A 22,590-nucleotide genomic window follows, 5' to 3' on the forward strand; every position below is an offset into this window, starting at 1 on the left:
GTCAGAATTCAGCAAACCTCTGAACATGTATGGATCAACATTATGTCCTTTTGAATAGTCATCACTGGTGCTTTGCAGGGTTACAGTACTCACAGACTTTTCTATCTCTTTCTTTTCTCTCCTTTCTGTTTCTCTCACCTCTTTATCCATTTCTGACATCTCTGTGTCTACTTATTTCTCTTCTCCCTCGTCCTGTCCTCTCCTCTCCTGCAGCTCTGTCTGATCGCGGCACTGTGGTTCTGGAGGCGGCTCTGACCAGCGCTCTGTCCGCTCTTGAGCGCGCCTCATCTGAGAGGAGTCGCGCCGAGGCCAGCTGCAAGGGCTGCGTTCCCTGTCTGTTTCAGGACTGTGGACAGCAGTCCGGTTCCTGCTGTAAGTGAAAGATTCTTCTCCGCTCTCTTGCCCTCTCTCTTCACCGTTACCGGTATTACCAGTGAATGCTTTCTTAGCCTGTCTATATATATAACTCCCAGATCTCTCCCTCTCGCCCAACAGCCTCTCCTGCCAGTGCCTTGTCAGAGCCCAGGTGTGATGTCATCACTAAGGTCCAGAAGCTTCAGGACGAGGCGGAGCGGAGCTGGGCTCTGAGCCAGGCCTGTGCGTTCTACCAGCATCGCTGCCCGCCAGGCGAATTGGACAAGGAGAGCTGCATCAGGATCATGGGCGAGAGTTGCAGCGCCCGCGTCCTCCAGTGCAGCCTTCTTAACACCATGCAGAACCTGGAGCCCGCTACGCTGACGCGTGCACAAGGTGAGGGGATACAGGTGTTCACGGACAAACATTCATGCATATCACAAGAATGAAGAATCAACACTAGGATGAAAATCAGTAGCGAGGCATGAAGCTAAAATTGTCATCTGCTTATTTACACGGCTTTTGTAATCAATCTAAGAAAAGTGGAATTTACTGCATTTCCTGACCACCCATGTCCCTCTGCCCCAGCAGCAGTGTGTGGTCAGAGGTTGTCCACCGTGCAAAACATCACGCAGCCTCGCTCCAGGATTGTGGGGGGCTCCCCTGCTCCTCTTGGCAGCTGGCCCTGGCTGGTCAACCTGCAGCTAGATGGTGGCCTGATGTGTGGAGGGGTGCTGGTCGACAGCTCCTGGGTGGTCACTGCTGCTCATTGCTTCGCTGGGTGAGTGTGCGTGTGTGTAGCAATGGTTTTTGTAACTGTAATAAGGTCAGCGATTTGTATAATTTGTCACTGCATCATTAGAGATAACTGTATCTCTCCCTCCTTCTCTCTCCCGCTCTGTTATTTTTCTGTCCTCTGCAGAAGCCGTAGCGAGAGCTACTGGACGGCCGTGGTGGGGGAGTTTGACATCACCAAGACCGACCCTGGCGAGCAGGTTCTCAAAGTCAACCGCGTCATCCCTCATCCTAAGGTAACATAACATGCTATGTGTGCATATGTAGTTATTATTGGCTCCTCCACCACTGTCCCCCAGTCAACCAACCAAACAACTACACCAATCAATCAATCAATTAATCCATCAATCACCTTATCATTTAAACCCTCTCCTCTCTCTGCAGTTCAACCCAAAGACATTTAACAACGACATAGCCTTGGTAGAGTTGACTTCCCCGGTGGTCCTGTCTGACCACGTCACCCCTGTGTGTCTCCCCTCCGGCATGGAGCCTCCCACTGGCAGCCCATGTCTGGTGGCAGGCTGGGGGTCCCTCTATGAAGGTGAGGGGAATAGCACATATTATATGACATGTACTTTCACTGTTCATGGGCTTATCTGCTAGCAAGCGTGAATGCTGCTATGAGTGGTTTTTTGTTTGTTCCCTTCTTGAGAGAAATATATGCTCCTGCACAGGACTGTAAGTTTGTAAATCTGTAAGCTGCAAACATGTACATTTTTAAATCTGTTGATAGTCAACATATTCGCAAGAATCCTTTGAAGCCAGCAGGAATCTTGTATTGGCAGGATGAAGACATGTATCTTTAATCTTTACTATTCTAAATTGATTTGATTCTAACTGTCTGTTCTTTGCTACTGCAATGACCCATCCCCGGGATCAATCTTATTTTCGGTTCATCCAGTTTTATCAGAGAAATCACCATTTCTCCAAGTATGCTCCTCACTCATCACTGCAAATTACTTTAACCATAGTGTATTCCTGTGTATCTTCTCTACAGACGGCCCGTCTGCTGACGTGGTGATGGAGGCCAAGGTGCCCCTGCTGCCCCAGAGCACTTGTAAGAGCGCCCTCGGCAAAGAGCTGGTCACCAACACCATGCTGTGTGCCGGCTATCTCTCTGGAGGCATAGACTCCTGTCAGGTGGGTAAAACAACTGAAGTCTGACTTGAGTTGAAGACTAGTGTTTCGTTAGCCATTTTAGATAAAGAAATTACCTGACATGCATCATTCAATATATCTTAAATATACTTAAATTACCTACTGTCCTTGAAAAGGTAGTTGTTTTGAATTACTTGCTATCCATCATTTGGTGAGAGTAGGTGACACTGTTTTCAAATGTTTGAAAACAGTAACACCTACGCTTTGCTCCTTTCAGAGAAATTTGTGTTTGAACACTCTCTATTTAGCATCACTTCAGCATCTCATAGGATTTAGAGATAAACTGTGGTGAGATACAGAATCTGTGACTTTCAGCACCCGTTTTCCAAAATGATACCAGCTTTTACATTTTTTTTCTGTGTCTTCTGTAGGGCGATTCTGGAGGCCCACTGATCTACCAGGACCGAATATCAGGTCGGTTCCAACTCCATGGCATTACTTCCTGGGGAGATGGCTGTGGTGAGAAGGGCAAGCCAGGAGTCTACACACGGGTCTCTGCATTCTCCGACTGGATTCAGGCTGAGATACAGAGTGAGTTAAACAGAGTTTACAGAGTTTTGTGCAGAGGATTATCATTGACTTACAATTAGTGAATATTGCATACATTATTGACTGGTTATGTACATTTATTATGAGGCAAAGAAAAAAAATTCCAACATTTGAATTAAAATCATCAATGTCATCTGTGGTTGTCCTTCATAGAGTCATTTGGGAGCCGTGAGCCAACGTGTCCAGAGCTCCTGAAGACCACAGAGCTGTCTGAGGAGGAGCAGAGGTCAGAGTTCAGCTCTCTCTGTCGCTTCTACTCCCTGACCTGCCCCCCCGGGCAGACAGCCAGCGCCTGTAGCCGCATGGCCGAAGACAAGTGCCTCACCCGCTTCAAGAAATGCCGTGAGTACCATTATGTAATATGTTTTTTTTCAAATGTACAGCTTGACTCATATGGAGTAAAATGATGAAATGATGCTGTGATGTGTAACGCAGCGGTGTCTAACCTGTCGCTCGCTCTCTGCCATCTAGAGTTGCGTTCGTTCCTGCAGACCCTGTTGGACCTGCTGCAGAGGGCAGAAGACTACATCAGGGACAAGGTGGACTTGACTTTCTTCACCCAGACTCTGCCTCAGCTGGTGGAGCACATCTACAGCACAGCTTTCACTCACACCAGAGAGAGGAGGGACTTGGGCCTGGGCCAGGGTCTTGCGCAGACCGCAGGTACACTATTGACATACAATCTCCTGTCCAAGCTTGAAAAACTCTACATATAAAGCAAAAAAAATATAAAGCGACCTAAGCAAACAAAATACACCTGCTGCAATGTTATGCAGTCCAACATTCTTTGCTAGATGAATTGGTATACTCAGAAATGATTGTGTTGATTGTATTGTAGGACATATGTTGTAACAGGTGTATTATTCCTTGCAGAACAGCTAGTCGGTGCTGTGCTGCCAGAAGAGCAGGGACCTCCTCCAGTTCCCCCAGCCTTGTTCAGAGAGGTTGGCCCCTTGGTGGACGACTGGGAGAAATACCTGAGAAGCCTGGCTGAGGACCTAGATAAACACACTGACACATCAGCAGCAATCTCCTCCACACCACTAAGACAGGAGGACAACTTATTCCTGCAGGTAGGTTAAGGGCAGGGTGAAAGAAGACAACATTTGTATAGGAACGTCTGTGTTTCATACAGTAATTAGTAAACTAAAAAAGGAAAATCCACTCTAAAACACTTTAACACTTTAGATAAACAGCTATTGGCAATGTACCTTTCAGTTATGGGCCCATCTAGTTGTTTGTGGTGTATTTTTCTTATTCATGTGAATAACTGGCCAAATGGATGATGATGTGATGTGATGTCAAGTTAATTCTAACACAGCTGCAATGGAGTTTGATAGCAGAAAAACATTATTACGTTATTTACCGTTGATGTTATATAAAACATCAATGGTAAATAATAAGGTTTTGGTGTCAGCCCCTCAGAATTGAAGAGCAAGGACTTCTTTCCAGACTCACCATTTTGCTCTGATGTTACAATCATGCAGGGAGAAATCTATTGTAGAAGTGGCAGAGATGCAGATTTTTACCATAATGCAATGCAGCCGCAAGACATGTTGCATTTTGAATAAGTGGCGGGACTCACTTTTTCTTGACTGGAAAAACGATCTTGCTCTCTTGCTCTTCCTATGCTATCGCTATCGGTGTTGCTACCTCCACCTACACATATAACTCAAGTAAATCACAACAGATCATCACAAAATAACTCCTGGAATGCACTGAACATCACAGATTGATGATATATGACAGTGTAAGAGAGAGAGTGGGTCCTTTTTATGCAAGGGATGTCGTCATTATGTCGTCATGGTGGGGTCTGTGTGTGTGTGTGTGTGTGTGTGTGTGTGTGTGTCTGTCTGACACATTCTTGTTAACACATTAACTCAAGAACAATACATGATAGAAACTTCACACTTACACCACAGGTTCCCCCTATAGAGTAGATGATCTGATTAGATTTTGGAGCAAGTGGCTGCATTACTTTACATATTAATTAGGAAAAACTGATTTTCTTGAAACTACTATAACTCCTTAACACTTAACGCTTAAAGATTCAGTTCATGTTAACACCACCCGTGTGTTATGTGACAACAAGTATTTTGACAGAAAAATTTGCTAATTAATGCATTAATTAGTTAATAACCCCATCAGCATAAAAGGATACGTTTAATTTATAATGGTGATTATGTTCCTTTAAGGCTGCAGGCCTTGGTGTCTTTGTTATACACATTTTTTTCTTGATTTGTTCTCTCATTTAGACAGAGAGTGCTTCTCCCTCTTTTGATGTCAATTTATTAGACTCCAGCCTTGATATCTGACTGTATTTTTACATTTCCATCTCTATTTTCATCTCCAGACAGAGGAATCCTCAGTGCAGCGGCTGGAGGGAGAGTACCAATCTGTCATTTCAGCTCTGCGCTCCAAACTGGGTTCCAAAGCTGCTCCTCCCATCCTGCACCTGGACACAGCCTACCTCCAGGAGGAGTCTCCCAGCATTCCCACTTTTCCTACTGCATTCGCTGGAACACTAATGCACACCAACCCCGCCTCCTCCCAGGAATCCCAGGGGTCTGGGTCGCTTCTGACAGTCCTGATGGGTGAAATTCAGAAACTCAGGACACGAGATGGAATTCTGACAGGAGACTCGACACAAATGAGTGAAACATTGTCTGATGTAACACGTCTTGTCACATCAGAGGATCCTACTTTTCTTGAGAATGGAGTTGTAACAGAATCAACATCCCCACCGTTCCCGCTCCCAGTCCGGTCCACAACTGTCATCCAGCCAGTCGTTGAGGGCGACCACATAGCAACAACCGCCGACCCCAGACACGCTGCACTTCCTGTCCAGCCCTTAAACCTCCACAGGAAACACAGGAGCCTTCTTCGCAAGAGGCAGCTACCCGGCGCCAGTGGGAAAAGTATGTATTACACTTAGTTTTGACAGTAAATATTTTTGCAAAATAATCCATGTAATGTTTGGTCATGGGAAAATGGTATTTCTTAATGGAGCACATCTGTTCCTCTAGTTTGTCCCGGAGTGAGAGAGTCCTCCCAGCATGTCAGCCAAGTCAGAGACTCTTACCGCTGGGTCCTGGGCATCCCAACCAAGAACCTACGCATGAGCTTCCAAGAGGTAAATAATCCTTGAAGAGGTGAAGATGGAGAGGTTGAAAGAGGAATATGTGCATTCACAGAAAGGAAGGTGACAGTTGAATCATTTTGTAACTTTTGTATTATTCCTCTCTCTCTCTCTCTTCTCTCTCCCTGCCTCTTTGTTTCTCTCTTTGGTTCAGGTGTTAGTTGATCTGAGCTCCAAGAATGATCGAGGTCTTTACGAGGCACGGGTCAGAGTGGTAGTGGGAGGGCGACCTTTGACCTTCTACAGTCTGGTGGGCCTGGAGAACGAGTCTTTCTACCGCAGTATGCCGAGGGTCATTGCTTTGGCACTGGATGCACTCAAGACATAACTTTATCCTAACGCCAAGCGAAAACACACGAAAGACATGATGAGTCAAATGAGAGATGATGGAGCAAAGACTCTGTAATGAAAGAGATGATTGGAAAGCACCAGAATACCCTTGGGACTATTTTCTGGCTGGGGAGACGCACACACACAAACTTTGATTCCTCCGCCCTCGCCTGTGAAAAGCATTATTTCGAAACATTTCACCCCGTCTGAGAGCCTCACTTTGGCTCTAAATGAACACACAACCATGAATGTATCAAGCCAACTATTGACCACCTATCGAGCCACAGCTTGTTTTATCTGGCTGGTGTTAGACACAGCCTTTTCTAACTTATGAGTCTGTACAAAAATGATAAGTTATTTCATAATGTCATAATGTCTTTTGCAAAGGTTGAGCCTCTTGTGAAGCACACAGACTGTATATATTATCCATGTTATCTTTATTCTTACAATATTTATTTGTATAGAAAAAACGCTTTGTATTTTTGTAAAAAAAAATGAATAAAATTGTAATTAATTATATCAGTTGTTCACTTGTGGTATTGAATGTCGTAGCAAAAAATTATACATTTGACGTATTTCCAAGTTAAACTTTTGATATGAGATACTCAAATTAGCTGACAGTAATGCTGCTAATCCTGCGGTATTTAGCTGCTGATCTACAGCAGAGGAGGGATCAGCAGGTCGGCCCAGACCCCAGCTTACTCTCTCTAGACAAGTTTCGATGCTGAATGGTCCCCCGCATGACCCCAGATTGACCTCAGCCCTGACGCCTTAGGAGTAAGCTTTCCCATCAACACAGCAGCTGTGCTGTGGCTACCGATGCCCCCCACCTCTCCATCCTCTCTCCTTATTCCTGGATGGAGAATTGTAATTGGACCCCGGACTGGGGTGACCTTTAGAGCCTCTTGTTGCATGAATGTCCGTCTGTCATGAGTCAGAGCGTTGCATATGCAGACAACTGTTGCTCGCTTTGGCTCTACCGGAAGTATTACTTTAGAATCGTAACCAGTCCTCGTCTTGACTGGCAACTTTCGTCCAGTTCCTTGTCACCGTTTGAATGTTGTGACGAGCAGCTTGAAGGAGCTCAGTCAAAAGTTCAGGACCGGAATCTGCCCACTAATCTCTGGAGAAAATGTTTTTTATTGCCCAACTCATGCCCTGAAAGAGGGATATCCAGGGATATGAGTGTGACAGCTGAATAAACACACACACACACACACACACACACACACAGACACACATACGTTTGTTTCAACACATCAACTACATTCCTGCGTCTGACTGGTTGTGTGTGTGGGAAATGAGCCCAGCACTGGCAGGAACATGAAGTATTTGTGACAAGTGTCGCCCCCCCACTACTTTCAAGCCATAAACGAGAGAACAATATCACCCAATCTCCACAGAGCCTGGTCAGTCATCAGAGTGTGTGCTGTAAAAGTCTTGTCACCTGTCCCCTCCATTTACTGTACTGTGTTTTTTCTCTCTCTCTCTTCCAGACACACTCCCTGTTGTGGCTGTCTTCCCCCTCATCCTCATCTAATCTTTCTGCCTGTGATCCTATCTATAACAGAGAACACAATTAGCTTTGGAACGAGGCCCGTCTGATGGAAAAACCTGCTAACTGGCTGTTTATATGTGTACAGTCGTGCTAAGTTTGCCCTGTTAAGTTCCATGAGGGATTTTGTTTTGTTCATGACATACTTAGGATGCTTGAATAACAATAGCCTACAGCCTGAATAGAACTACTATACAGTATGTCTTTTGCTGGTGTGCCCTAACGCTGGAGGGCAGCCATGTACTGAGTACAATGCCCAAACTGTGCATCTCATGTTCTCCAGTGTGTGCGTGTGTGTGCGTGCGTGCGTTGTGTTGTTGTGACAGCTGACTATGCAGTACTAGAAATACACTCTTGGACCTAACCCTAACCCTAACAATCATCACTAACCCCCCCCTTCCCACCCAGCCATTCCTCTAAACCTCAACCCTCCCTACAGCCCAAACCCTGACTCCCATACTTCTGCTTGGAAACACACACACGTACGCACTCACAGGCCAAGTGCCAGCAACCCCAAACAAGTTGTATTCATGTAAATCAGATTACTTGTCATAGCTTTGTCTCAGGCAGCGCAGCGCAAACAGACACACAGATGGATTCAGGATCTCCGCTCTCTCTGACACTCCTCTTGATGTTTATTATGATATCTACCACAGGTAGGAATGCTTTCTTTTCCATCCGCGGCTGTGTTTGGGAGGAAAGTTACAGTATCTTGATATTTAGGGGATTTTCAGTATGACTTCAACATGGCTCACCAAACCAGCATGTTCAGTGATGAATAACTGACCGGTGAAAAAGCAAAGATTATGGCTTTGTCCTCATTGTACTGTTATTGAATTAGACTACATTATTTGGCAGGATTTTAAAAGAGTCGCCTAATCAGACTTAATGTGCTGTGCTGTACTGTAGGTGTGAGATTTGTTGAACAATGAGTTTTACAATCCCTTGTTAATGAGTTGTACATCTGCCTGACCAACTGTAATACAGTGTCATATTCTGTCTACCTGAAATGAACCATCGAGCCATGTGTTTGCCGTGACGTCCAGTACATGGGCTTGAAATCAATGTAACACTAGTCACCAGTCAAATGTTGGCAAATTTTGTTTGTGGCCGGTACGTTTGCCAAGCCTACAGGCCACTTAGACAAGTAGCCAGCTTGTCTTCAATTAGTCTTTTGTTTTGCCTGCAACAGTTCTTACTCTTTTTTTCTTGCTCCACCAAAAGGAAAATATTTACATAAGAAGAATAGGAAAATGTCTTCTCTATTTATGTCCTGATTTGTACGTATGTACAGGGTTTCTATTGGAAATGGAACTGGGATTATAATTGAAATGTGTTATTTGAGGGAATATTTAAGGTATGCTTGATTTGTTCCCATCAGTCCTGTTTGTCTTTCATATTTCTCCCTCTGTCCTATATTGTTTGCCTGCAGCATCAGCAGTCAACCTTGAAGGGGACCTTTTCAAGGACCTAATGAAGGGGTACAACAAGAACGTTCGGCCCATGGAGCGGAGCGGTGACATCACTCAGGTCTACATCAAGATGACCCTCACCAACCTCATCTCCCTGGTGGGTGAAGTTTGGTGTCTGTCTGTCTGTCTGTCTGTCTGTCTGGTGTTTTTGGATTGAGCCAGTGGGTGGGCCTGTGAGAGAAGATTCTTTCCAAATAAATAAAAATAATAATAGATACACATCTGTCCTCAGAATGAAAAGGAGGAGGCCCTGACAACCAGCGTCTGGATAGAAATGGTAACCCAACACACAATATATGCTCGATCTACTGCCTTGGCCCCAAGGTTTTCTCATTTAACGTTCTGTTTTTGGCTGCTTTGCGATGCTGATGATAGATGATTTTAAACGTATATACTGCTGTATTTATTATAAGTCACTCTGGATAAAAGTGTCTGCTAAATGCCTAAAATAGCAGTGTAATGTAAATGCATGTACTGAAGCAGAAATGGTCACAACTGATATACCACAGCACAGTATATTAGCAAGACACGGCCAACAAAGGCAAACCCAGAGTATTCCTGTATGTAGCAATGGTGTGACTACAGGCTCAGATGGGACCAACCCCCCAGGTCAGCTCTGTATGGGAACATCACCTCCGAGCTGCGTGTCCCCTCCAAGAGCATCTGGCTGCCCGACGTCATCCTGGAGAACAAGTGAGTGTGTCAACCTTCACTAAGTTTTTTTTTTTTTTCTGCCATTGAGCAAGCCACTTAAAGCTGCACAAAGAAATAATAAGATTAATACAGAGAAATTATGTTGTTTTTTTTATTTTCATTTTTTTTTGCATGGGCCAACAACTTTCCGTTCACTTCTGATCTGTCCTGTGTGCAGTGTGGATGGACAATTTGAGGTAGCGCTTTACTGCAATGCCCTGGTGTCTTCTGACGGCTGTGTGTACTGGCTGCCTCCTGCCATCTACCGCAGCGCCTGTGCCATCACCGTCAACTACTTCCCCTTCGACTGGCAGAACTGCACCATGGTGTTCCGGTGGGTAGAGGCACAAGTCATGATACTTTGATATGACTTGACAAAGCTCAGTGAACACTTTTTCTTCAAACAAGATCAAATTTACTGCCAAGATTAAAACCATCAATTTCAATTACATGGATACCCCAAAGATGTTCAGCATTCTGAATTTCCTTCATGAATGGGCAGAGTAGAGAGTAGAAACATGAGAGGAAGCTCTGCTGCTTGGGATTCCATTCCAAAACAATATCTTCTGTATAAACTTTTGGGACAAAAGCATTACCTGAAGTTCACCATTCAATATCTCTCAAATATAAAGGATTCGGGCTGTAACAGTGTGAAAATGTTTTAACTACGGACTTAAGTTACATACTGTTCTTTAAAAAGTGCCATCATTAATTTTAGATTTTTGAGTACGTTATACATTTTTTCATATATACCCATGTTAAAAACCAGGTTCTTTTTAATGCATGCCACAGTCTTTCTACTCTCTCCTGTCCGGTCAACCCAGGGACAATACTCCCAGCACACATCTCTTTTCACCACGCTGTCTTGTAAAAGGTAATGGATGTATTTGTCATGGTGACAGTTTTGTGGATAATTGTCTTCTCCCTGTTTACAGCTCCCAGACTTACAGTGCCAATGAGATTGAACTGGTTCTCAAAGAGGAGGATAACCAGACGTTGGAGTGGGTGGATATTGACCCAGAGGCTTTCACAGGTACAGCACTCGACTGCAACCAGGGCTAATGAGTAATCAATACTGTTGGTCACACAATGGATAACCAGCATGATGCATTTGATACATCTTAAATAATTTTAGTAAATAGAATCATCATTAGAATTAACGATAACCCTTTAAATTACAGGCAATTAATTACGCAGTAATTACTGGAAATAATATCCAAGTAAAATAGATATAATAACCAGTTATAGCATTAGAATCACTGCTAATTACAGAGTAATATACAAGTTAAAAAAGTCTCTTTTATCTGTAATTGCATTTGATAAGTGGAACTACCGCACACTTTAAAACTTAGAGAGGTGTCTTTCTCATACGAAAACTAGTTATTAGATCTATTCTATTTGGATATTACTTAGTTATTTCCAGTCATTACTGCAGTTAATGGCATGTAATTTAAAGGGTTATCGAATTATCTTCTAAAAAGCACAGTAAAATGTTTTTATGCAATGAAAACATAATAAATGTTGTCAGAGAATGGAGAGTGGGCCATCAAACACAGGCCAGCTAAGAAGGTGATCAACAATCAGTACACTAGAGATGAGCTGGATTACCAGGAGGTGGTCTTCTTCCTCATCATCCAGAGAAAGCCCCTCTTCTACATCATCAACATCATTGCTCCCTGTGTGCTCTTCTCCTCCCTTGGCCTGCTGGTCTACTTCCTACCTGCCAAAGGTGAAGGTCTTTCCTCTCTGTGTCTCTCCATAAGCCATTGAAACTTTCATCAACTCTTTATCTCATGGATATAGATTTTCATCAAGACAAATCTCACATCCCCAACTGAATGTGTTTTTTTTTTGTGGTTTGGGTTCGGCAGCTGGTGGTCAGAAGTGCACAATGTCCATTGCCACTCTCTTGGGCCAGACTGTGTTCCTCTTCCTTATTGCTAAAAAGGTTCCTGAGACATCGAGGGCAGTGCCTCTTATTGGAAAGTAAGAACACATGCATCAGTCTTAACATTTCACTTGTTCAAAGTCTCTCAATATCATTTACCTTATATAACACGTCACCTGTGGCCTCCATTACAAGGATGATCCTATACAGTGCTGAAATGGATGTGATTTATCATCTAACCCAGCGCATTACGGCTTTCTTTGTCTGCAGGTATTTGATGTTCGTGATGTCAGTGACCACCATGGTAGTGATGAACTGTGTGATAGTTCTCAACGTGTCCCTGAGAACCCCCAACACTCACAAGATGACAGACAAAGTCCGGAAGGTGAGTCTGTGGCCAGACCAAACCCTCGTTCTGAATGGAATTTCTATTGAGCAGCTCTTGAGAAGTCCAAACAGATCTATTTGGCATTGGGATTACCCTTTGACACTGTGTCACCATCAGATCCTCCTAAACATCCTGCCTCGGCTGCTGAGGATGCAGATGCGGCCCTGGACGCCGAACAATGACAACACCTCAGAAACAGGCAGCGGTGAAACTCGCACCCCTGAGAGGAACGGTGTCTTCCTGGTCCCCTGCAGACGCCGCAGCTCCATGAGCCTCATCGCCAAGGCGGAGGAATATGTGATGAAAACGGCTCGCTCAGAACTCATGTTTACCCAACTCAAAGAGAGAAACGGATTGATGAAATCCGTATTAGAGAAGCTACGTAAGTATTTGAATTAAATAGAGTTTGTCTATAAGTGTATGTCAGAGCATGTTTCCCCTTACGAATATGTGAATATGGGGTTGACCTTTGCACCTAGATGATGGGCTAGAGGCGGGAACAGCAGAGCAGCTTGGAACCAGTCTGGCAAAGGCTTCTCCAGAGGTGAAACAGTGTGTGGCCTCCTGCAAACATATTGCCGAGAGCGCACGACAGCAGAGCAACTTCCAGAGTGTAAGTACCACATTCATACTCTTGCTCGTCTACTCAGGGTTAAGTTCAGTGTTTCATTAAACGAAATGATGCGCGTATATAAACTCTAGTGAGATAAAAATAGATAGCATAGAATACAATAGGCCCTCACTGATGATTTCCAACTTTTTCTCAACCCCAGGAGAATGAAGAGTGGTTCCTGGTGGCCCGGGTGATTGACAGAGTGTGCTTTATTGTCATGGCGTTGGTGTTTTTCATCGGCACTATTGGGATCTTCCTGATGGGCCATTTCAACCAGCCTCCCTCCACACCTTTCCTCGGGGATCCCAGGAAGTACCTGCCTCCGGTAGAGAATCTCACAGATCCAGCTGAGAGTGGGATAGGAGCAGACCTCCTGGGGTGAACCGGGAGGAAATCTCCAGATTTCATCCCTTCAGCCAGAGTGGAAATCCGACGATTTCCCCTGATGAACCCCAGTGATGACTGGGACTCGGACAGAACGGAGAAGATACAGCTGTATGGCAGAAATACTGTACACTATTTGCGTATCTTACATTTACGCAGGGGTGTCATTTGCTCCTGTGGGTCTGTGGACGACACAAGGTTACATCAAATTTACTTGTTCATTGTGGTGAAGGATCCACTGCACACTTGTGTGGATGGCATGCCTGATCCATAATGCTGCACACTGGTATCAGCTGTATCTGACTGTTGAGGTTGTAAAATGTGGTCGTTGTAAACAATGCTGTATAACAAAAAAAGAGCACAATGTTAAGTATAAGCAGCTCTTCTTGTTATTAGTGAGCTCTCAGTTCTACCATCCTTCTCATTCAGCTCAGTCTTTGTTTTAAGTATACATTTTGATTTGCTGTCGGCCTTGATTAATTGTTCACTACAATGAGACCTTTCATTGTATTGATAGCACATGTAAACAGTGAACAACAGGAGGTTTTACAGCCAATCTAATGTCCCAAATGTTCAGCTTTTTATCAATAAAAGTACAATTTTCCACATTCCTCTGTTGATTATACTGCTGATTATCCCGGACATCTGAATCTCTCAGTACTGCGTGTGTCACATCTTCTTAGCGGCACATGGAGAACATCACCCCACCAACTATCCCCTAAACACACACCCACTCTGCAGCCCCCACCTCTGGAAGCAGGATTTCAATTACATGGCTGAGTGGTGCCTTTCTACCCCAACAAAAGGCAGATCCGGCTGGTTGGGATGGAAACGGAGTCAGGGGGTGAGACAGAGCCAGGGAGAAGAGTGGGAGTGAGATCTCCAGACACACACACACACACACACACACACACACACACACAAAGCCAAACATTACTACGTGAATACTCACACAAACACATAAGAGGGCCGTGCTTAACCCCTCCTGATCATGACAGCTCATAGACATTCGCCTGGTCCTTTCCTTCTCTCAGTACTTTGTTCCTTCAGATTATCTTTCTACAGTCCGTAGATGCCTGGAAGTGGACCACAGACGGTAAGAAAGATACATTTAATGGTCTATTGTGCTATTTTTTGTCTTTATGTTGCTTTATATCGAATTTAAGCAGGGTGAAATACTTTAGGAGGATGCTAGCCACTTGGACACCTGTTGTAGTCACTCTTTTAGCACATCACCTCTTTGTAGCAATCACTGTCTATATGCAGGACATAAAGCAGAGCTACACTGTGGTACTATGATAATCTTTGTTGCCTGAATCAGACTTCTGTGATAGTGAAATATACACTACTGCATATAGAAGGTAATCACTGTGGGACGGGACTGCGAGTGGCTGTGATGTGAATAAAAAGCAGTCGCAGGCTGGCAGCTGTGATGAGACCACTCTGTCTTAAGGAGGGGGGGGGGGTGTTTATATGGGTGCCAGGGAACATCTGAGCCTGCTGCAAGGAACACAGTGTGGTCTGGGAAAAGCTGTTTTCCCCTAACAGAAGTGAAGTCTGAAAAGGAGCATTCTAAAACCCTCCTTCCATAGAAAAAGACTACTTTGTACTCTTAGGACTGATTTTTTTTTTTTTTTTAACTCTTTGGCTTTTTCCGAGAAGAGCACCTTGGATTTTGTTTTTTTTGTACATACCCCCCAATCCCCAAATAAACACCTCTCCGTCACATAATCAAGATAAGCTAGTGTTGCTGTTCTTTGCTAATCTAATCTTTAAATAGACATTGGATGGAACAGAATTTGTTGTGCCACATGAGGACAATTCAGATACTGTCAGCTAAGTTGTCCCTTACAGAAAAGTATACAAAACTGACAATTACTTTTTCTATGATTGTCTAAACTTTCTGTTTTTATGTCTGACCTTATATACATTATATATTTTCTTTATTCTCGTATTCAAGAAAGGCTGAACATTATGAATTTAACGACTGCTTAAAAATTGTCTCAGTTCATACCTCTAGAAATGTCATTCTTACATAGTCCCATATCGAGAATAATGGGACGTTTGTTTATTTGGTTAATTCTGTATTTATTTTTAATCTCAGGCCATGTCAGCAGTGACCAATCAGCCTCTTCCCTTTGGTCGACTGGAGCGAGAGAAGCACATCCAGATGATCTTCAGAGCTTTCCATAGCCGACGCAGGCCTTGCTGTGAGTCCCAGGATTCACCTGGACCCAAACCCCACCCAGCGCCTCCTGACTGGGAATCTGTAGAGAAGCCTCCAGGTCTGGCGCTTGAGAGTAAGATGGGGAACGGTCATGTGCAGCCACCAGGGAAGCTGAGCAGGCCAGAGGTGGGGGAGCAGTGGCTTGGAGAGGCGGTGGGACCAGACTCTATGGCTGTGCTGGATACAGTCAGTCAAATACATATCACAGCTAGACCAGAGCTGCAAGGTCAGAAGAAATGAGTGTGCATTTGTGTGTAGAAACTGATTCTTACGCGCTGTGGTTTGTCCATCTCAGACTGCGTCCTTATTGCAGGTCCACAGTGTGTTCCCAGGAGGATCTACCGCATCACCACCGGAGGCAGCAGAGTGCAGCTGTTCGTGGCTGTGGAAGGTACAGCTGCCTGTCTAGCTGTTTGTGTCTGAACAGAGCCGACAACATTCAGCTCATCTGTTTACTAGTTACTCAAAAGAGAGAGTGAATGTGTATCCTCTTCTTTTATTTCACTTTGATTCTCACTATCCCTTGACCTGTCCCTCCTGTCAGAGAGTTCCTGCGTGTGTCTCCAGTGTTGTGGTCCAGCTCGTTCCTGTTCCTTGCAGGGCTTTGACCCCCAGGGCCGCCAGGTCTTCTACTTTGAGAGGCCTCTTAGGGTGGATGCCTGCTGCCTAGGCTGCTGCCTCATGGAGATGAGGGCCTACACCCCTCAAAACCATCTCATTGGCACTGTGTGCCAGAGGTAGGCCAATCTGAATCTGCTTGTAATTATCAAAACTGGGACCAGGTTTAGTTTAGATGCCTTAATTACTACCTCTGAAGCTACATAAGCTAATAATTAATGGAGTTTTTTTGCAGTGATAAAATCAGATTTTAACAATGGCATCACTGAACGTCCTCGATCACATACCTATATGAATATTGGGAAATATGTATATCTGTACTAGGTCCACTTTAAACCCTTCTATCCAGGGTACTGCACCAGCAATCTTTATACTTAGACTTCAGACTTACCACATGAGCCTTTTTCCATTCTATGACTGTTACATCAGGACCTAGTACTGTTACAGTAATGTTACTCCTAGCCTCCAGCCAGCCTAGGCCCTGGACCACTATAGATGCTCAGGCCTGTAAATAGCAGGGGGAGCCTTTAGTGTTTCACACAGCCAGGGCGAAGGCTAAACTAGGGAGAGTTAACACACAAAACAGCTGTCTGCATGGAGCCACACCCACAGACCTGGACTGAGCTGGGAAGGAAGGAATGCAGCATCATTCTTTGCTGCCAGTTTCCCTTTGTCATATTATCCATTCCACAATGTTGGCTAATGCAGTTCTTATGGGTGAAACGGCACCGCGTCTCCTATAGCCAACCCAAATAGCTTCCTTCTTCAACTGGCCCTAATCTGACTCCAGGGTTTGTTGGGGTTCCCTTTGTGTGTTAAGTAGAGTTTTCCGGCAGCAACACCCAAATTAAGCGGTGTCCAATTAAGACGGACCTGGCAGAGGTTTCAGTGACCAGAGATCTACTTGGTATAAATATTCTCTCGGTTGTTCTAGAATAAAGCGTGGCCCAATTTGAACTCTTCTGATACCAAGCAAACAATGGTTTTAGCACTGCAGAACCATGACAGCTGAAAATGTGATCACCCAAGCATCAAGGCTTGGTGTGTGAAGCAGTTGCCAGTGTATCCCAGGTTGCTTATTACACACTTATGTAAGGAAGTGCGTAAGTTGATGGGGGTTGGGTTGTGCGTGTGCGTGCGTGCGTGTTTGTGTGTTGGCTGCCTGTGTTGTCAGGTGGAGCATGTTCACTCCTCTGCTGGAAGTGTGTGATTCAGATGGAGCATCTACGATCAGAATCCAGGGCTCCTGCTGTCCATGCCGTTGTTTCTCCAACCAGGAGTTCCAGGTATTAATACAGCTCATAATAAAAATGTAATACTGATCATTACTTTCCAGCAGTGGATTTCATACAGTAATATCTCTTTTAATCAAACGCCAGGTTGTTTCAATGATTGGTGAGAAAATGGGCACAATATGGAAGAAATGGCCTGGCTTCAATGACGAATGTAACATGGACCATGAATATTTTGGGTTGGAGGGTGAGTTCTACTCCCAATTCCAGTCAAGGAACAGTCTGTGCATTGTTATGAAAATTTTCCAGGAGGTCATTTCATTGATTGCAAAAAGCTTCAGCCATGTGGGCCTTCAGGATGTAATGTTATATTTTTCCCCCCCTTTCCAATCACTAATTCTACCATTTGTAAATCTATTTCAACCCTGCAGTCCCTCGGAATATGGAATCACACACCAAACTGCTCCTGCTGGCAGCCACATTCTTATTGGTAAGCAATTGTACAGTATACACAGATCTATAATCGCCAGTTTATGAAGTTATATTGTCGTGTTACAATAAGATTAATTAACCCTCTTGCTGATCAACTGACCTGTTCCCCGCCTTTTTTCTCTATAGAATCACATGTTCTTTGAGATGAGCTGATCAAACGGATCATCGATGAGTAAACTGAGATCATTGCATGTGGACTACAGTGACCAGGAATACCAGCCAAAACACTGATATACAAAAGATTGCAACATCAAATCTATATATATTTGTACAATGAAGGAAGGGCTGACGTGGCAGAAAAGATGTTCTTTGGAACGAAAGAATAAAGCAGAACTTCACTTTCTGTTACAACTCATCAGTTGACGTTCAGTTAAAATACTAATTTACTTGATCTCCTGACAAAGTGACGCAGAACCAAGTTGTAGCAGCAGATGCATATTTGACATTTATTGCTATAATCCTTCAGGTGTACATCAGACAGTGCTTCTTCTCATTTGACACACACCTGTTCCCAGCACCACACATCCAATCCTAGGCAGCATTACAGTTTTTTCTCGTGAAAGAATTTTTTGCAACGACTGTAGGCGCTTTCTTAACACAGTTCCAAAAAATGCTCCCGAGGGATTGATAAAAACTGTAACAGGGAGGAGATAGACTGAGCCGCAAGCCCTGACCCTGGGCCAGTTTCATACCTTTTAGTACAAAATGGAAGGGAGTGGGGTGGGGTGGGGGGGGGGCGATGGGCGGGCCAGGCTCGCTGATTTCAGATCAGGGTTTCAGGACTCCCATACAGCTTGTGGGAGGGATATTACAGCAGAGCCCGTCCCATGGAATCTTTAGAGGCGGAGTAAAGACAAAACTGACAGAGGGGAAACCTGGTTCGGGTCGGGCTCGAGGCCAGGCACAGTGATATAGGCAGCTTGGCGGTCCGTTCTAAAGACGCCGGTTATACACACACTTTCCGCCCACCTTAGGATGGTCCTCATCCTTTGGGATTCAACTTCCAGGTCAAAGATGGAGAATCATTGCTGATTCAATTAAGTGATCTTTGAAGTGGACAGTATTTACAAATATACTTTTGTACACAATAATAGTAATAATTCTAGTTCAAATGACCAGAGGATTTGTAGTTAAAATACAGCACTATAATAAAATAACTTCTACCTGCAACCCTGTTTGTTTAAGAGTCCCAATAAAACAGATCTACATATATGTACTTTTACTTTAACAGAGGGAGGTGTGATGTTATGTTAAACAATAAAATTAGATCTATTTATGTCACAGATTGGTTATGTTGCGTTTTGTCAAGTACACTTCTTTTGTCAACAGTTACTGACCAGATCACCAAACATCTGTCAGGCAGTCTCCCTCTGGTGGCAAGTAAGAGTTGTTGCAACTTGCATTTAAAAAAAGAATTTTTTTTTTTAAAAAGATCCACAGAAGATTCATTCCTCTCTGGTTGATTAAAAATAACACTTCTTTGTCTCAAACAGAGCTTGGTTCCATGTTCTGTTGAGAGGGTTTTCGGTTCAGTTCCAATGGTTTCCACGTGTGATAGAAAGAAGGAATGGTCTCGTTGCCTGGACCCTTGCTCTGTCTCCATATTAAAACAGTGCCAATCCATGCAGAGGTATCCTTCCCTGGACGCTTCATCCCCAACACATCACACATTCATATCTAAAACATCACAGGACACAGACAGAGACAGACAACATGAGCATGAAACGACTGAACAAAGCAATTCAGAGAAATATTATTCCAAAAATTTCCAACTACCACACAACAGTTCCTACCCTTGCAGAGACTCTCTGTGTCAGGGGCTAACGGCCACCGCTAGCATTCACCAGACCATGGAAGTCTTCCCAGGCTCTGAAAACAAACAAAAAATGCAGTAACATCTATGGAAGGGATCACACTTATTACATTGAATGTGTTGCTCTATGATGGAAGTTCATTTCAAATGAGAGAATTTGTTTCAGCTGCATCATTTCATTGCAGATGCACAAAGTTACGATGAAGGTGTTGCATGCATTGGCTTGTGTGTCGACAAAGCATGCAACAACAACAACAAAAGTTTTGGCTCATTTTTTTCTAGCTATGTGACATTTTTCTGATAAAAACATTTGTATTTATCAGTGAATCAGAGTTACAATTAAAAGTTATGTTGTAATACTACAATCGATAACTACATCTAATAAGTTTTACTATGTTTGAACCATGAGATCCTTACATAGAACTCAGTTTGCAGCAACACAAATGCAGTACAGATTAAGTGTGATCCCATGAGGAAAATGGCTGGGTTTCTACTATAGCATATAAGAGTCATGTTGCCTCCTGTGTGAGAAAATATATCAATGTTAAGTTTGTGTGCATGCATATACAGTATGTGTGCCAGTGTATGAGAAAGAGAGAGGTAAGACAGAAAAACAATAATAAAAAGGGTGAGACATACATACTTGATGCTGTCTGTGTGTGTCTTGTACTCCATGATGGTGTTGGGCGGCAGGTTGAGGACCCTGCGCAGGGTGTCTCTGATGCGGGCAGTGGTAGCCTGGTCACTGGCTGTTTTGTTCCAGATGGAGATGATGTCCTCCTGGGGGAAACATATGGGGAAGCAGAGAAGGTGTGTCGGTGCGTGTTCAGGCTGGTACTGCATGACACATGTGCAACAAGTGTGTGTGTGTGTGTGTGTGTGTGTGTGTACCTGGAAGCGTACTGACACCACAGCCCCACAAATCTCCTCTCCCACCATGAACTGCTCCCCCAGCATGGCCAGGATCAGGTTCTCCCAGCAGCGAGATGCCAGGCCCTTCCTCAGACGGATGATCCACTTCCCACCCATCTTATTGGCATCGTCCTGCATACAGCACACACAGGGTTAGAGAATGGGCTTGCATTTAGAAAGCCAAATGGATTCAGTGTATTACGAGATGCTATGGTGGCCCTGTTTAGTGTACAAGATAATCAATGTTCTTTGATGGGCCCTGAATAAATCAAAACACTTAATCGATTTAGGTAGCTTTAGGCAAAGGCCTGAGATGGTCACACCATACACGAGTAAACATACAGTCTAACCAGCAGCAGATACCCACCTCCCACATAGGTTTAATGCCTTCCTTGAAGAGGTGGAAGTCACTATGGCCAGTCAGGTCACCGGGCCGGATCATGTGACTATAGAAACGCCAGAACTGCTCCACCTTGGTTAGAAAAGGGCAAGACAGTTTTATATTGTCAGCCGTGAGGGATTGAATCTAGAGTCAACATTGAGTTCACTGACAAAGTAGGTCTGTATTTATAGACTTGGGCTGTGTCTGGCTAAAGGAGATGCAACAAAACCGGAGAATGTCCCCTCCCTATCTGTGCCCACTAAACACATCCTGGACGCGATACAAGGCAGAAATGTGGAGAAGCAGACAGACCGAGGCAAAGCTGCCAATCTGTTTGATGTTCTGTTCGTAGCTCTGGGTGCTGGCTGGTCTCCCTGGGGTGCGTCTGGAGTACCAGAAAGTGTAGTTGTACTGAAGCGGGTGCTCTCCTGCCCCTGGTACCACCATCTGAAGAGGAGAACGCAACTTTACACACACACAAGTAAAAGGTACACACATTAGTCTTTTCTTTAGTTTTTTCTGTCAAGCTCACCTTTTTCTTGGCAATGTTCTGTTCCTTATCCTCGTCTTCAATTTTTTCCTTCTCACAGTCTTTCGGTGAGCCTTGGTCCTGGTCGTGGTCTCCACTGTCATCATCTTTCAGACTGCATTGGACATAAACAGAGCACAGACATTAAGGAAGGCAGACTCACTTTTCCCCAGTGCATTGCAATGATGTACATCGGGGTATGATGCACATGCACACCCCACTGTAACTGCCCTTAAAGTTAATATGGCACGCCACCCCAATATCTGTCCGTGCTCCAACAGTCCAGCTGCGGCTAAGGACGTGTTGGCCTAGAGTCAGCCGGCTCTGCGCGCACCTGCCCCCGCCTATCAACAACTCACACGCCGTGGATTCAGCAGAGGCCCGCGGGGCCTGGACGCCTTTCACCAGGCTAAGCTAGAGCTAACAACACGGCATGTTCTCCGGCATAACATTACTGTTTTACTCACTCCAACATTTCAGCTTTTTTTTTTAAATGCACCGATTTTTGTGGAACATGCGGTCGTGTGGGTTTATGAGCAGAGACCATGCAGGACCATGCAAAGCTGACACACCTCTCTTTCTACACGCAACGCAAGAGCATTCATTACGTTCCCTGGTGAATTTGCATTCGCGACGGGGCGCCCATTCCCTGGCAGATAGTCCATAACAAAAAACTTTGATTACTCACGCGTCAAATTTGTTGTTCATTATTTTCTATGTGGGAGCCTTTCGGAGTCCGACCACAGCCTCCTGAATTCCGCAGGAACGGCGGCGCGCACAGCGGACTGGCGTGTACGCGCACACAGTGTATTGGTCAGTCTTGTTCGTCATGTTGATGAGCATGTAGAGCTCATGGTGACAGCTAGGAATCTGACTAAGTTATGAGCAGCAGTATTCCTGCAACCTGACTTAAGAAATGTAAAGAATGTAAAGAAAAGAAAAAGTCAAGACAAAAGTACACGGAAATACATGCTGATTTTATGGGACAGATCTTTTTTTTATTCATCACATCTTTTACAGGTGACTCCCAGACAAAATAAACAAATAGGCTGAGCCAACAGACACAG

The 22,590-nt window shown here is 44.4% G+C and overlaps 3 protein-coding genes across 4 annotated transcripts; 2 read left to right on the forward strand and 1 right to left on the reverse strand.

Moving 5' to 3' along the window:
* The first annotated feature begins 8,465 nt into the window (after window positions 1-8,465).
* chrng (cholinergic receptor, nicotinic, gamma) lies at window positions 8,466-13,316 on the forward strand. Its single transcript, XM_071536847.1, has 12 exons — window positions 8,466-8,536; window positions 9,313-9,449; window positions 9,585-9,629; window positions 9,921-10,045; window positions 10,224-10,379; window positions 10,981-11,078; window positions 11,574-11,774; window positions 11,917-12,031; window positions 12,204-12,318; window positions 12,439-12,703; window positions 12,801-12,934; window positions 13,095-13,316. The coding sequence occupies exons 1-12, from the start codon at window positions 8,473-8,475 to the stop codon at window positions 13,314-13,316; spliced, it is 1,677 nt and encodes a 558-aa protein (XP_071392948.1). The 5' UTR covers window positions 8,466-8,472.
* Window positions 13,317-15,425: 2,109 nt separating this feature from the next.
* Window positions 15,426-18,136, forward strand: LOC139658698 (phospholipid scramblase family member 5). Its single transcript, XM_071536850.1, has 7 exons — window positions 15,426-15,771; window positions 15,859-15,936; window positions 16,090-16,282; window positions 17,338-17,449; window positions 17,543-17,642; window positions 17,827-17,885; window positions 18,014-18,136. Exons 1-7 carry the CDS (start codon window positions 15,426-15,428, stop codon window positions 18,038-18,040), a joined length of 915 nt encoding a protein of 304 aa, XP_071392951.1. The 3' UTR covers window positions 18,041-18,136.
* Window positions 18,137-18,334: 198 nt separating this feature from the next.
* Window positions 18,335-22,343, reverse strand: eif4e2 (eukaryotic translation initiation factor 4E family member 2). Of its 2 annotated transcripts, none has more exons than XM_071536833.1 (8): window positions 22,212-22,343; window positions 21,527-21,638; window positions 21,307-21,441; window positions 20,980-21,084; window positions 20,592-20,744; window positions 20,344-20,480; window positions 19,681-19,756; window positions 18,335-19,564 (listed from the first exon to the last, which is right to left on the reverse strand). In XM_071536833.1, exons 1-7 carry the CDS (start codon window positions 22,229-22,231, stop codon window positions 19,708-19,710), a joined length of 711 nt encoding a protein of 236 aa, XP_071392934.1. In that variant the 5' UTR covers window positions 22,232-22,343; the 3' UTR covers window positions 18,335-19,564; window positions 19,681-19,707. The 2 variants fall into 2 exon arrangements, with proteins under 2 accessions (XP_071392934.1, XP_071392935.1); XM_071536834.1 differs by having other exon boundaries at window positions 20,340-20,480.
* Window positions 22,344-22,590: the final 247 nt, after the last annotated feature.

This window comes from Centroberyx affinis, unplaced genomic scaffold (genome assembly GCF_046629955.1).
Source record: "Centroberyx affinis isolate AG114_WGS23_722 - 3 ecotype Tasmania unplaced genomic scaffold, CSIRO-AGI_Caff_v1 ptg002950l_1, whole genome shotgun sequence".
Taxonomy (NCBI): domain Eukaryota; kingdom Metazoa; phylum Chordata; class Actinopteri; order Beryciformes; family Berycidae; genus Centroberyx; species Centroberyx affinis.

Excerpts from the sequence above, each read along its gene's own strand:
- chrng (XM_071536847.1), top strand. The coding sequence starts at position 8,473 with ATGGATTCAGGATCTCCGCTCTCTCTGACACTCCTCTTGATGTTTATT. Across the intron at positions 10,046-10,223 it reads GACGTCATCCTGGAGAACAA|TGTGGATGGACAATTTGAGG; the intron begins GTGAGTGTGTCA and ends TCCTGTGTGCAG. Across the intron at positions 12,935-13,094 it reads AGCAGAGCAACTTCCAGAGT|GAGAATGAAGAGTGGTTCCT; the intron begins GTAAGTACCACA and ends TCTCAACCCCAG.
- eif4e2 (XM_071536833.1), bottom strand. The coding sequence starts at position 22,231 with ATGAACAACAAATTTGACGC. Across the intron at positions 21,085-21,306 it reads AGATTGGCAGCTTTGCCTCG|GTGGAGCAGTTCTGGCGTTT; the intron begins GTCTGTCTGCTT and ends TTTCTAACCAAG. Across the intron at positions 20,745-20,979 it reads GCATTAAACCTATGTGGGAG|GACGATGCCAATAAGATGGG; the intron begins GTGGGTATCTGC and ends TGCTGTATGCAG.
- LOC139658698 (XM_071536850.1), top strand. The coding sequence starts at position 15,426 with ATGTCAGCAGTGACCAATCAGCCTCTTCCCTTTGGTCGACTGGAGCGA. Across the intron at positions 17,450-17,542 it reads TCTCCAACCAGGAGTTCCAG|GTTGTTTCAATGATTGGTGA; the intron begins GTATTAATACAG and ends ATCAAACGCCAG. Across the intron at positions 17,643-17,826 it reads TGAATATTTTGGGTTGGAGG|TCCCTCGGAATATGGAATCA; the intron begins GTGAGTTCTACT and ends TCAACCCTGCAG.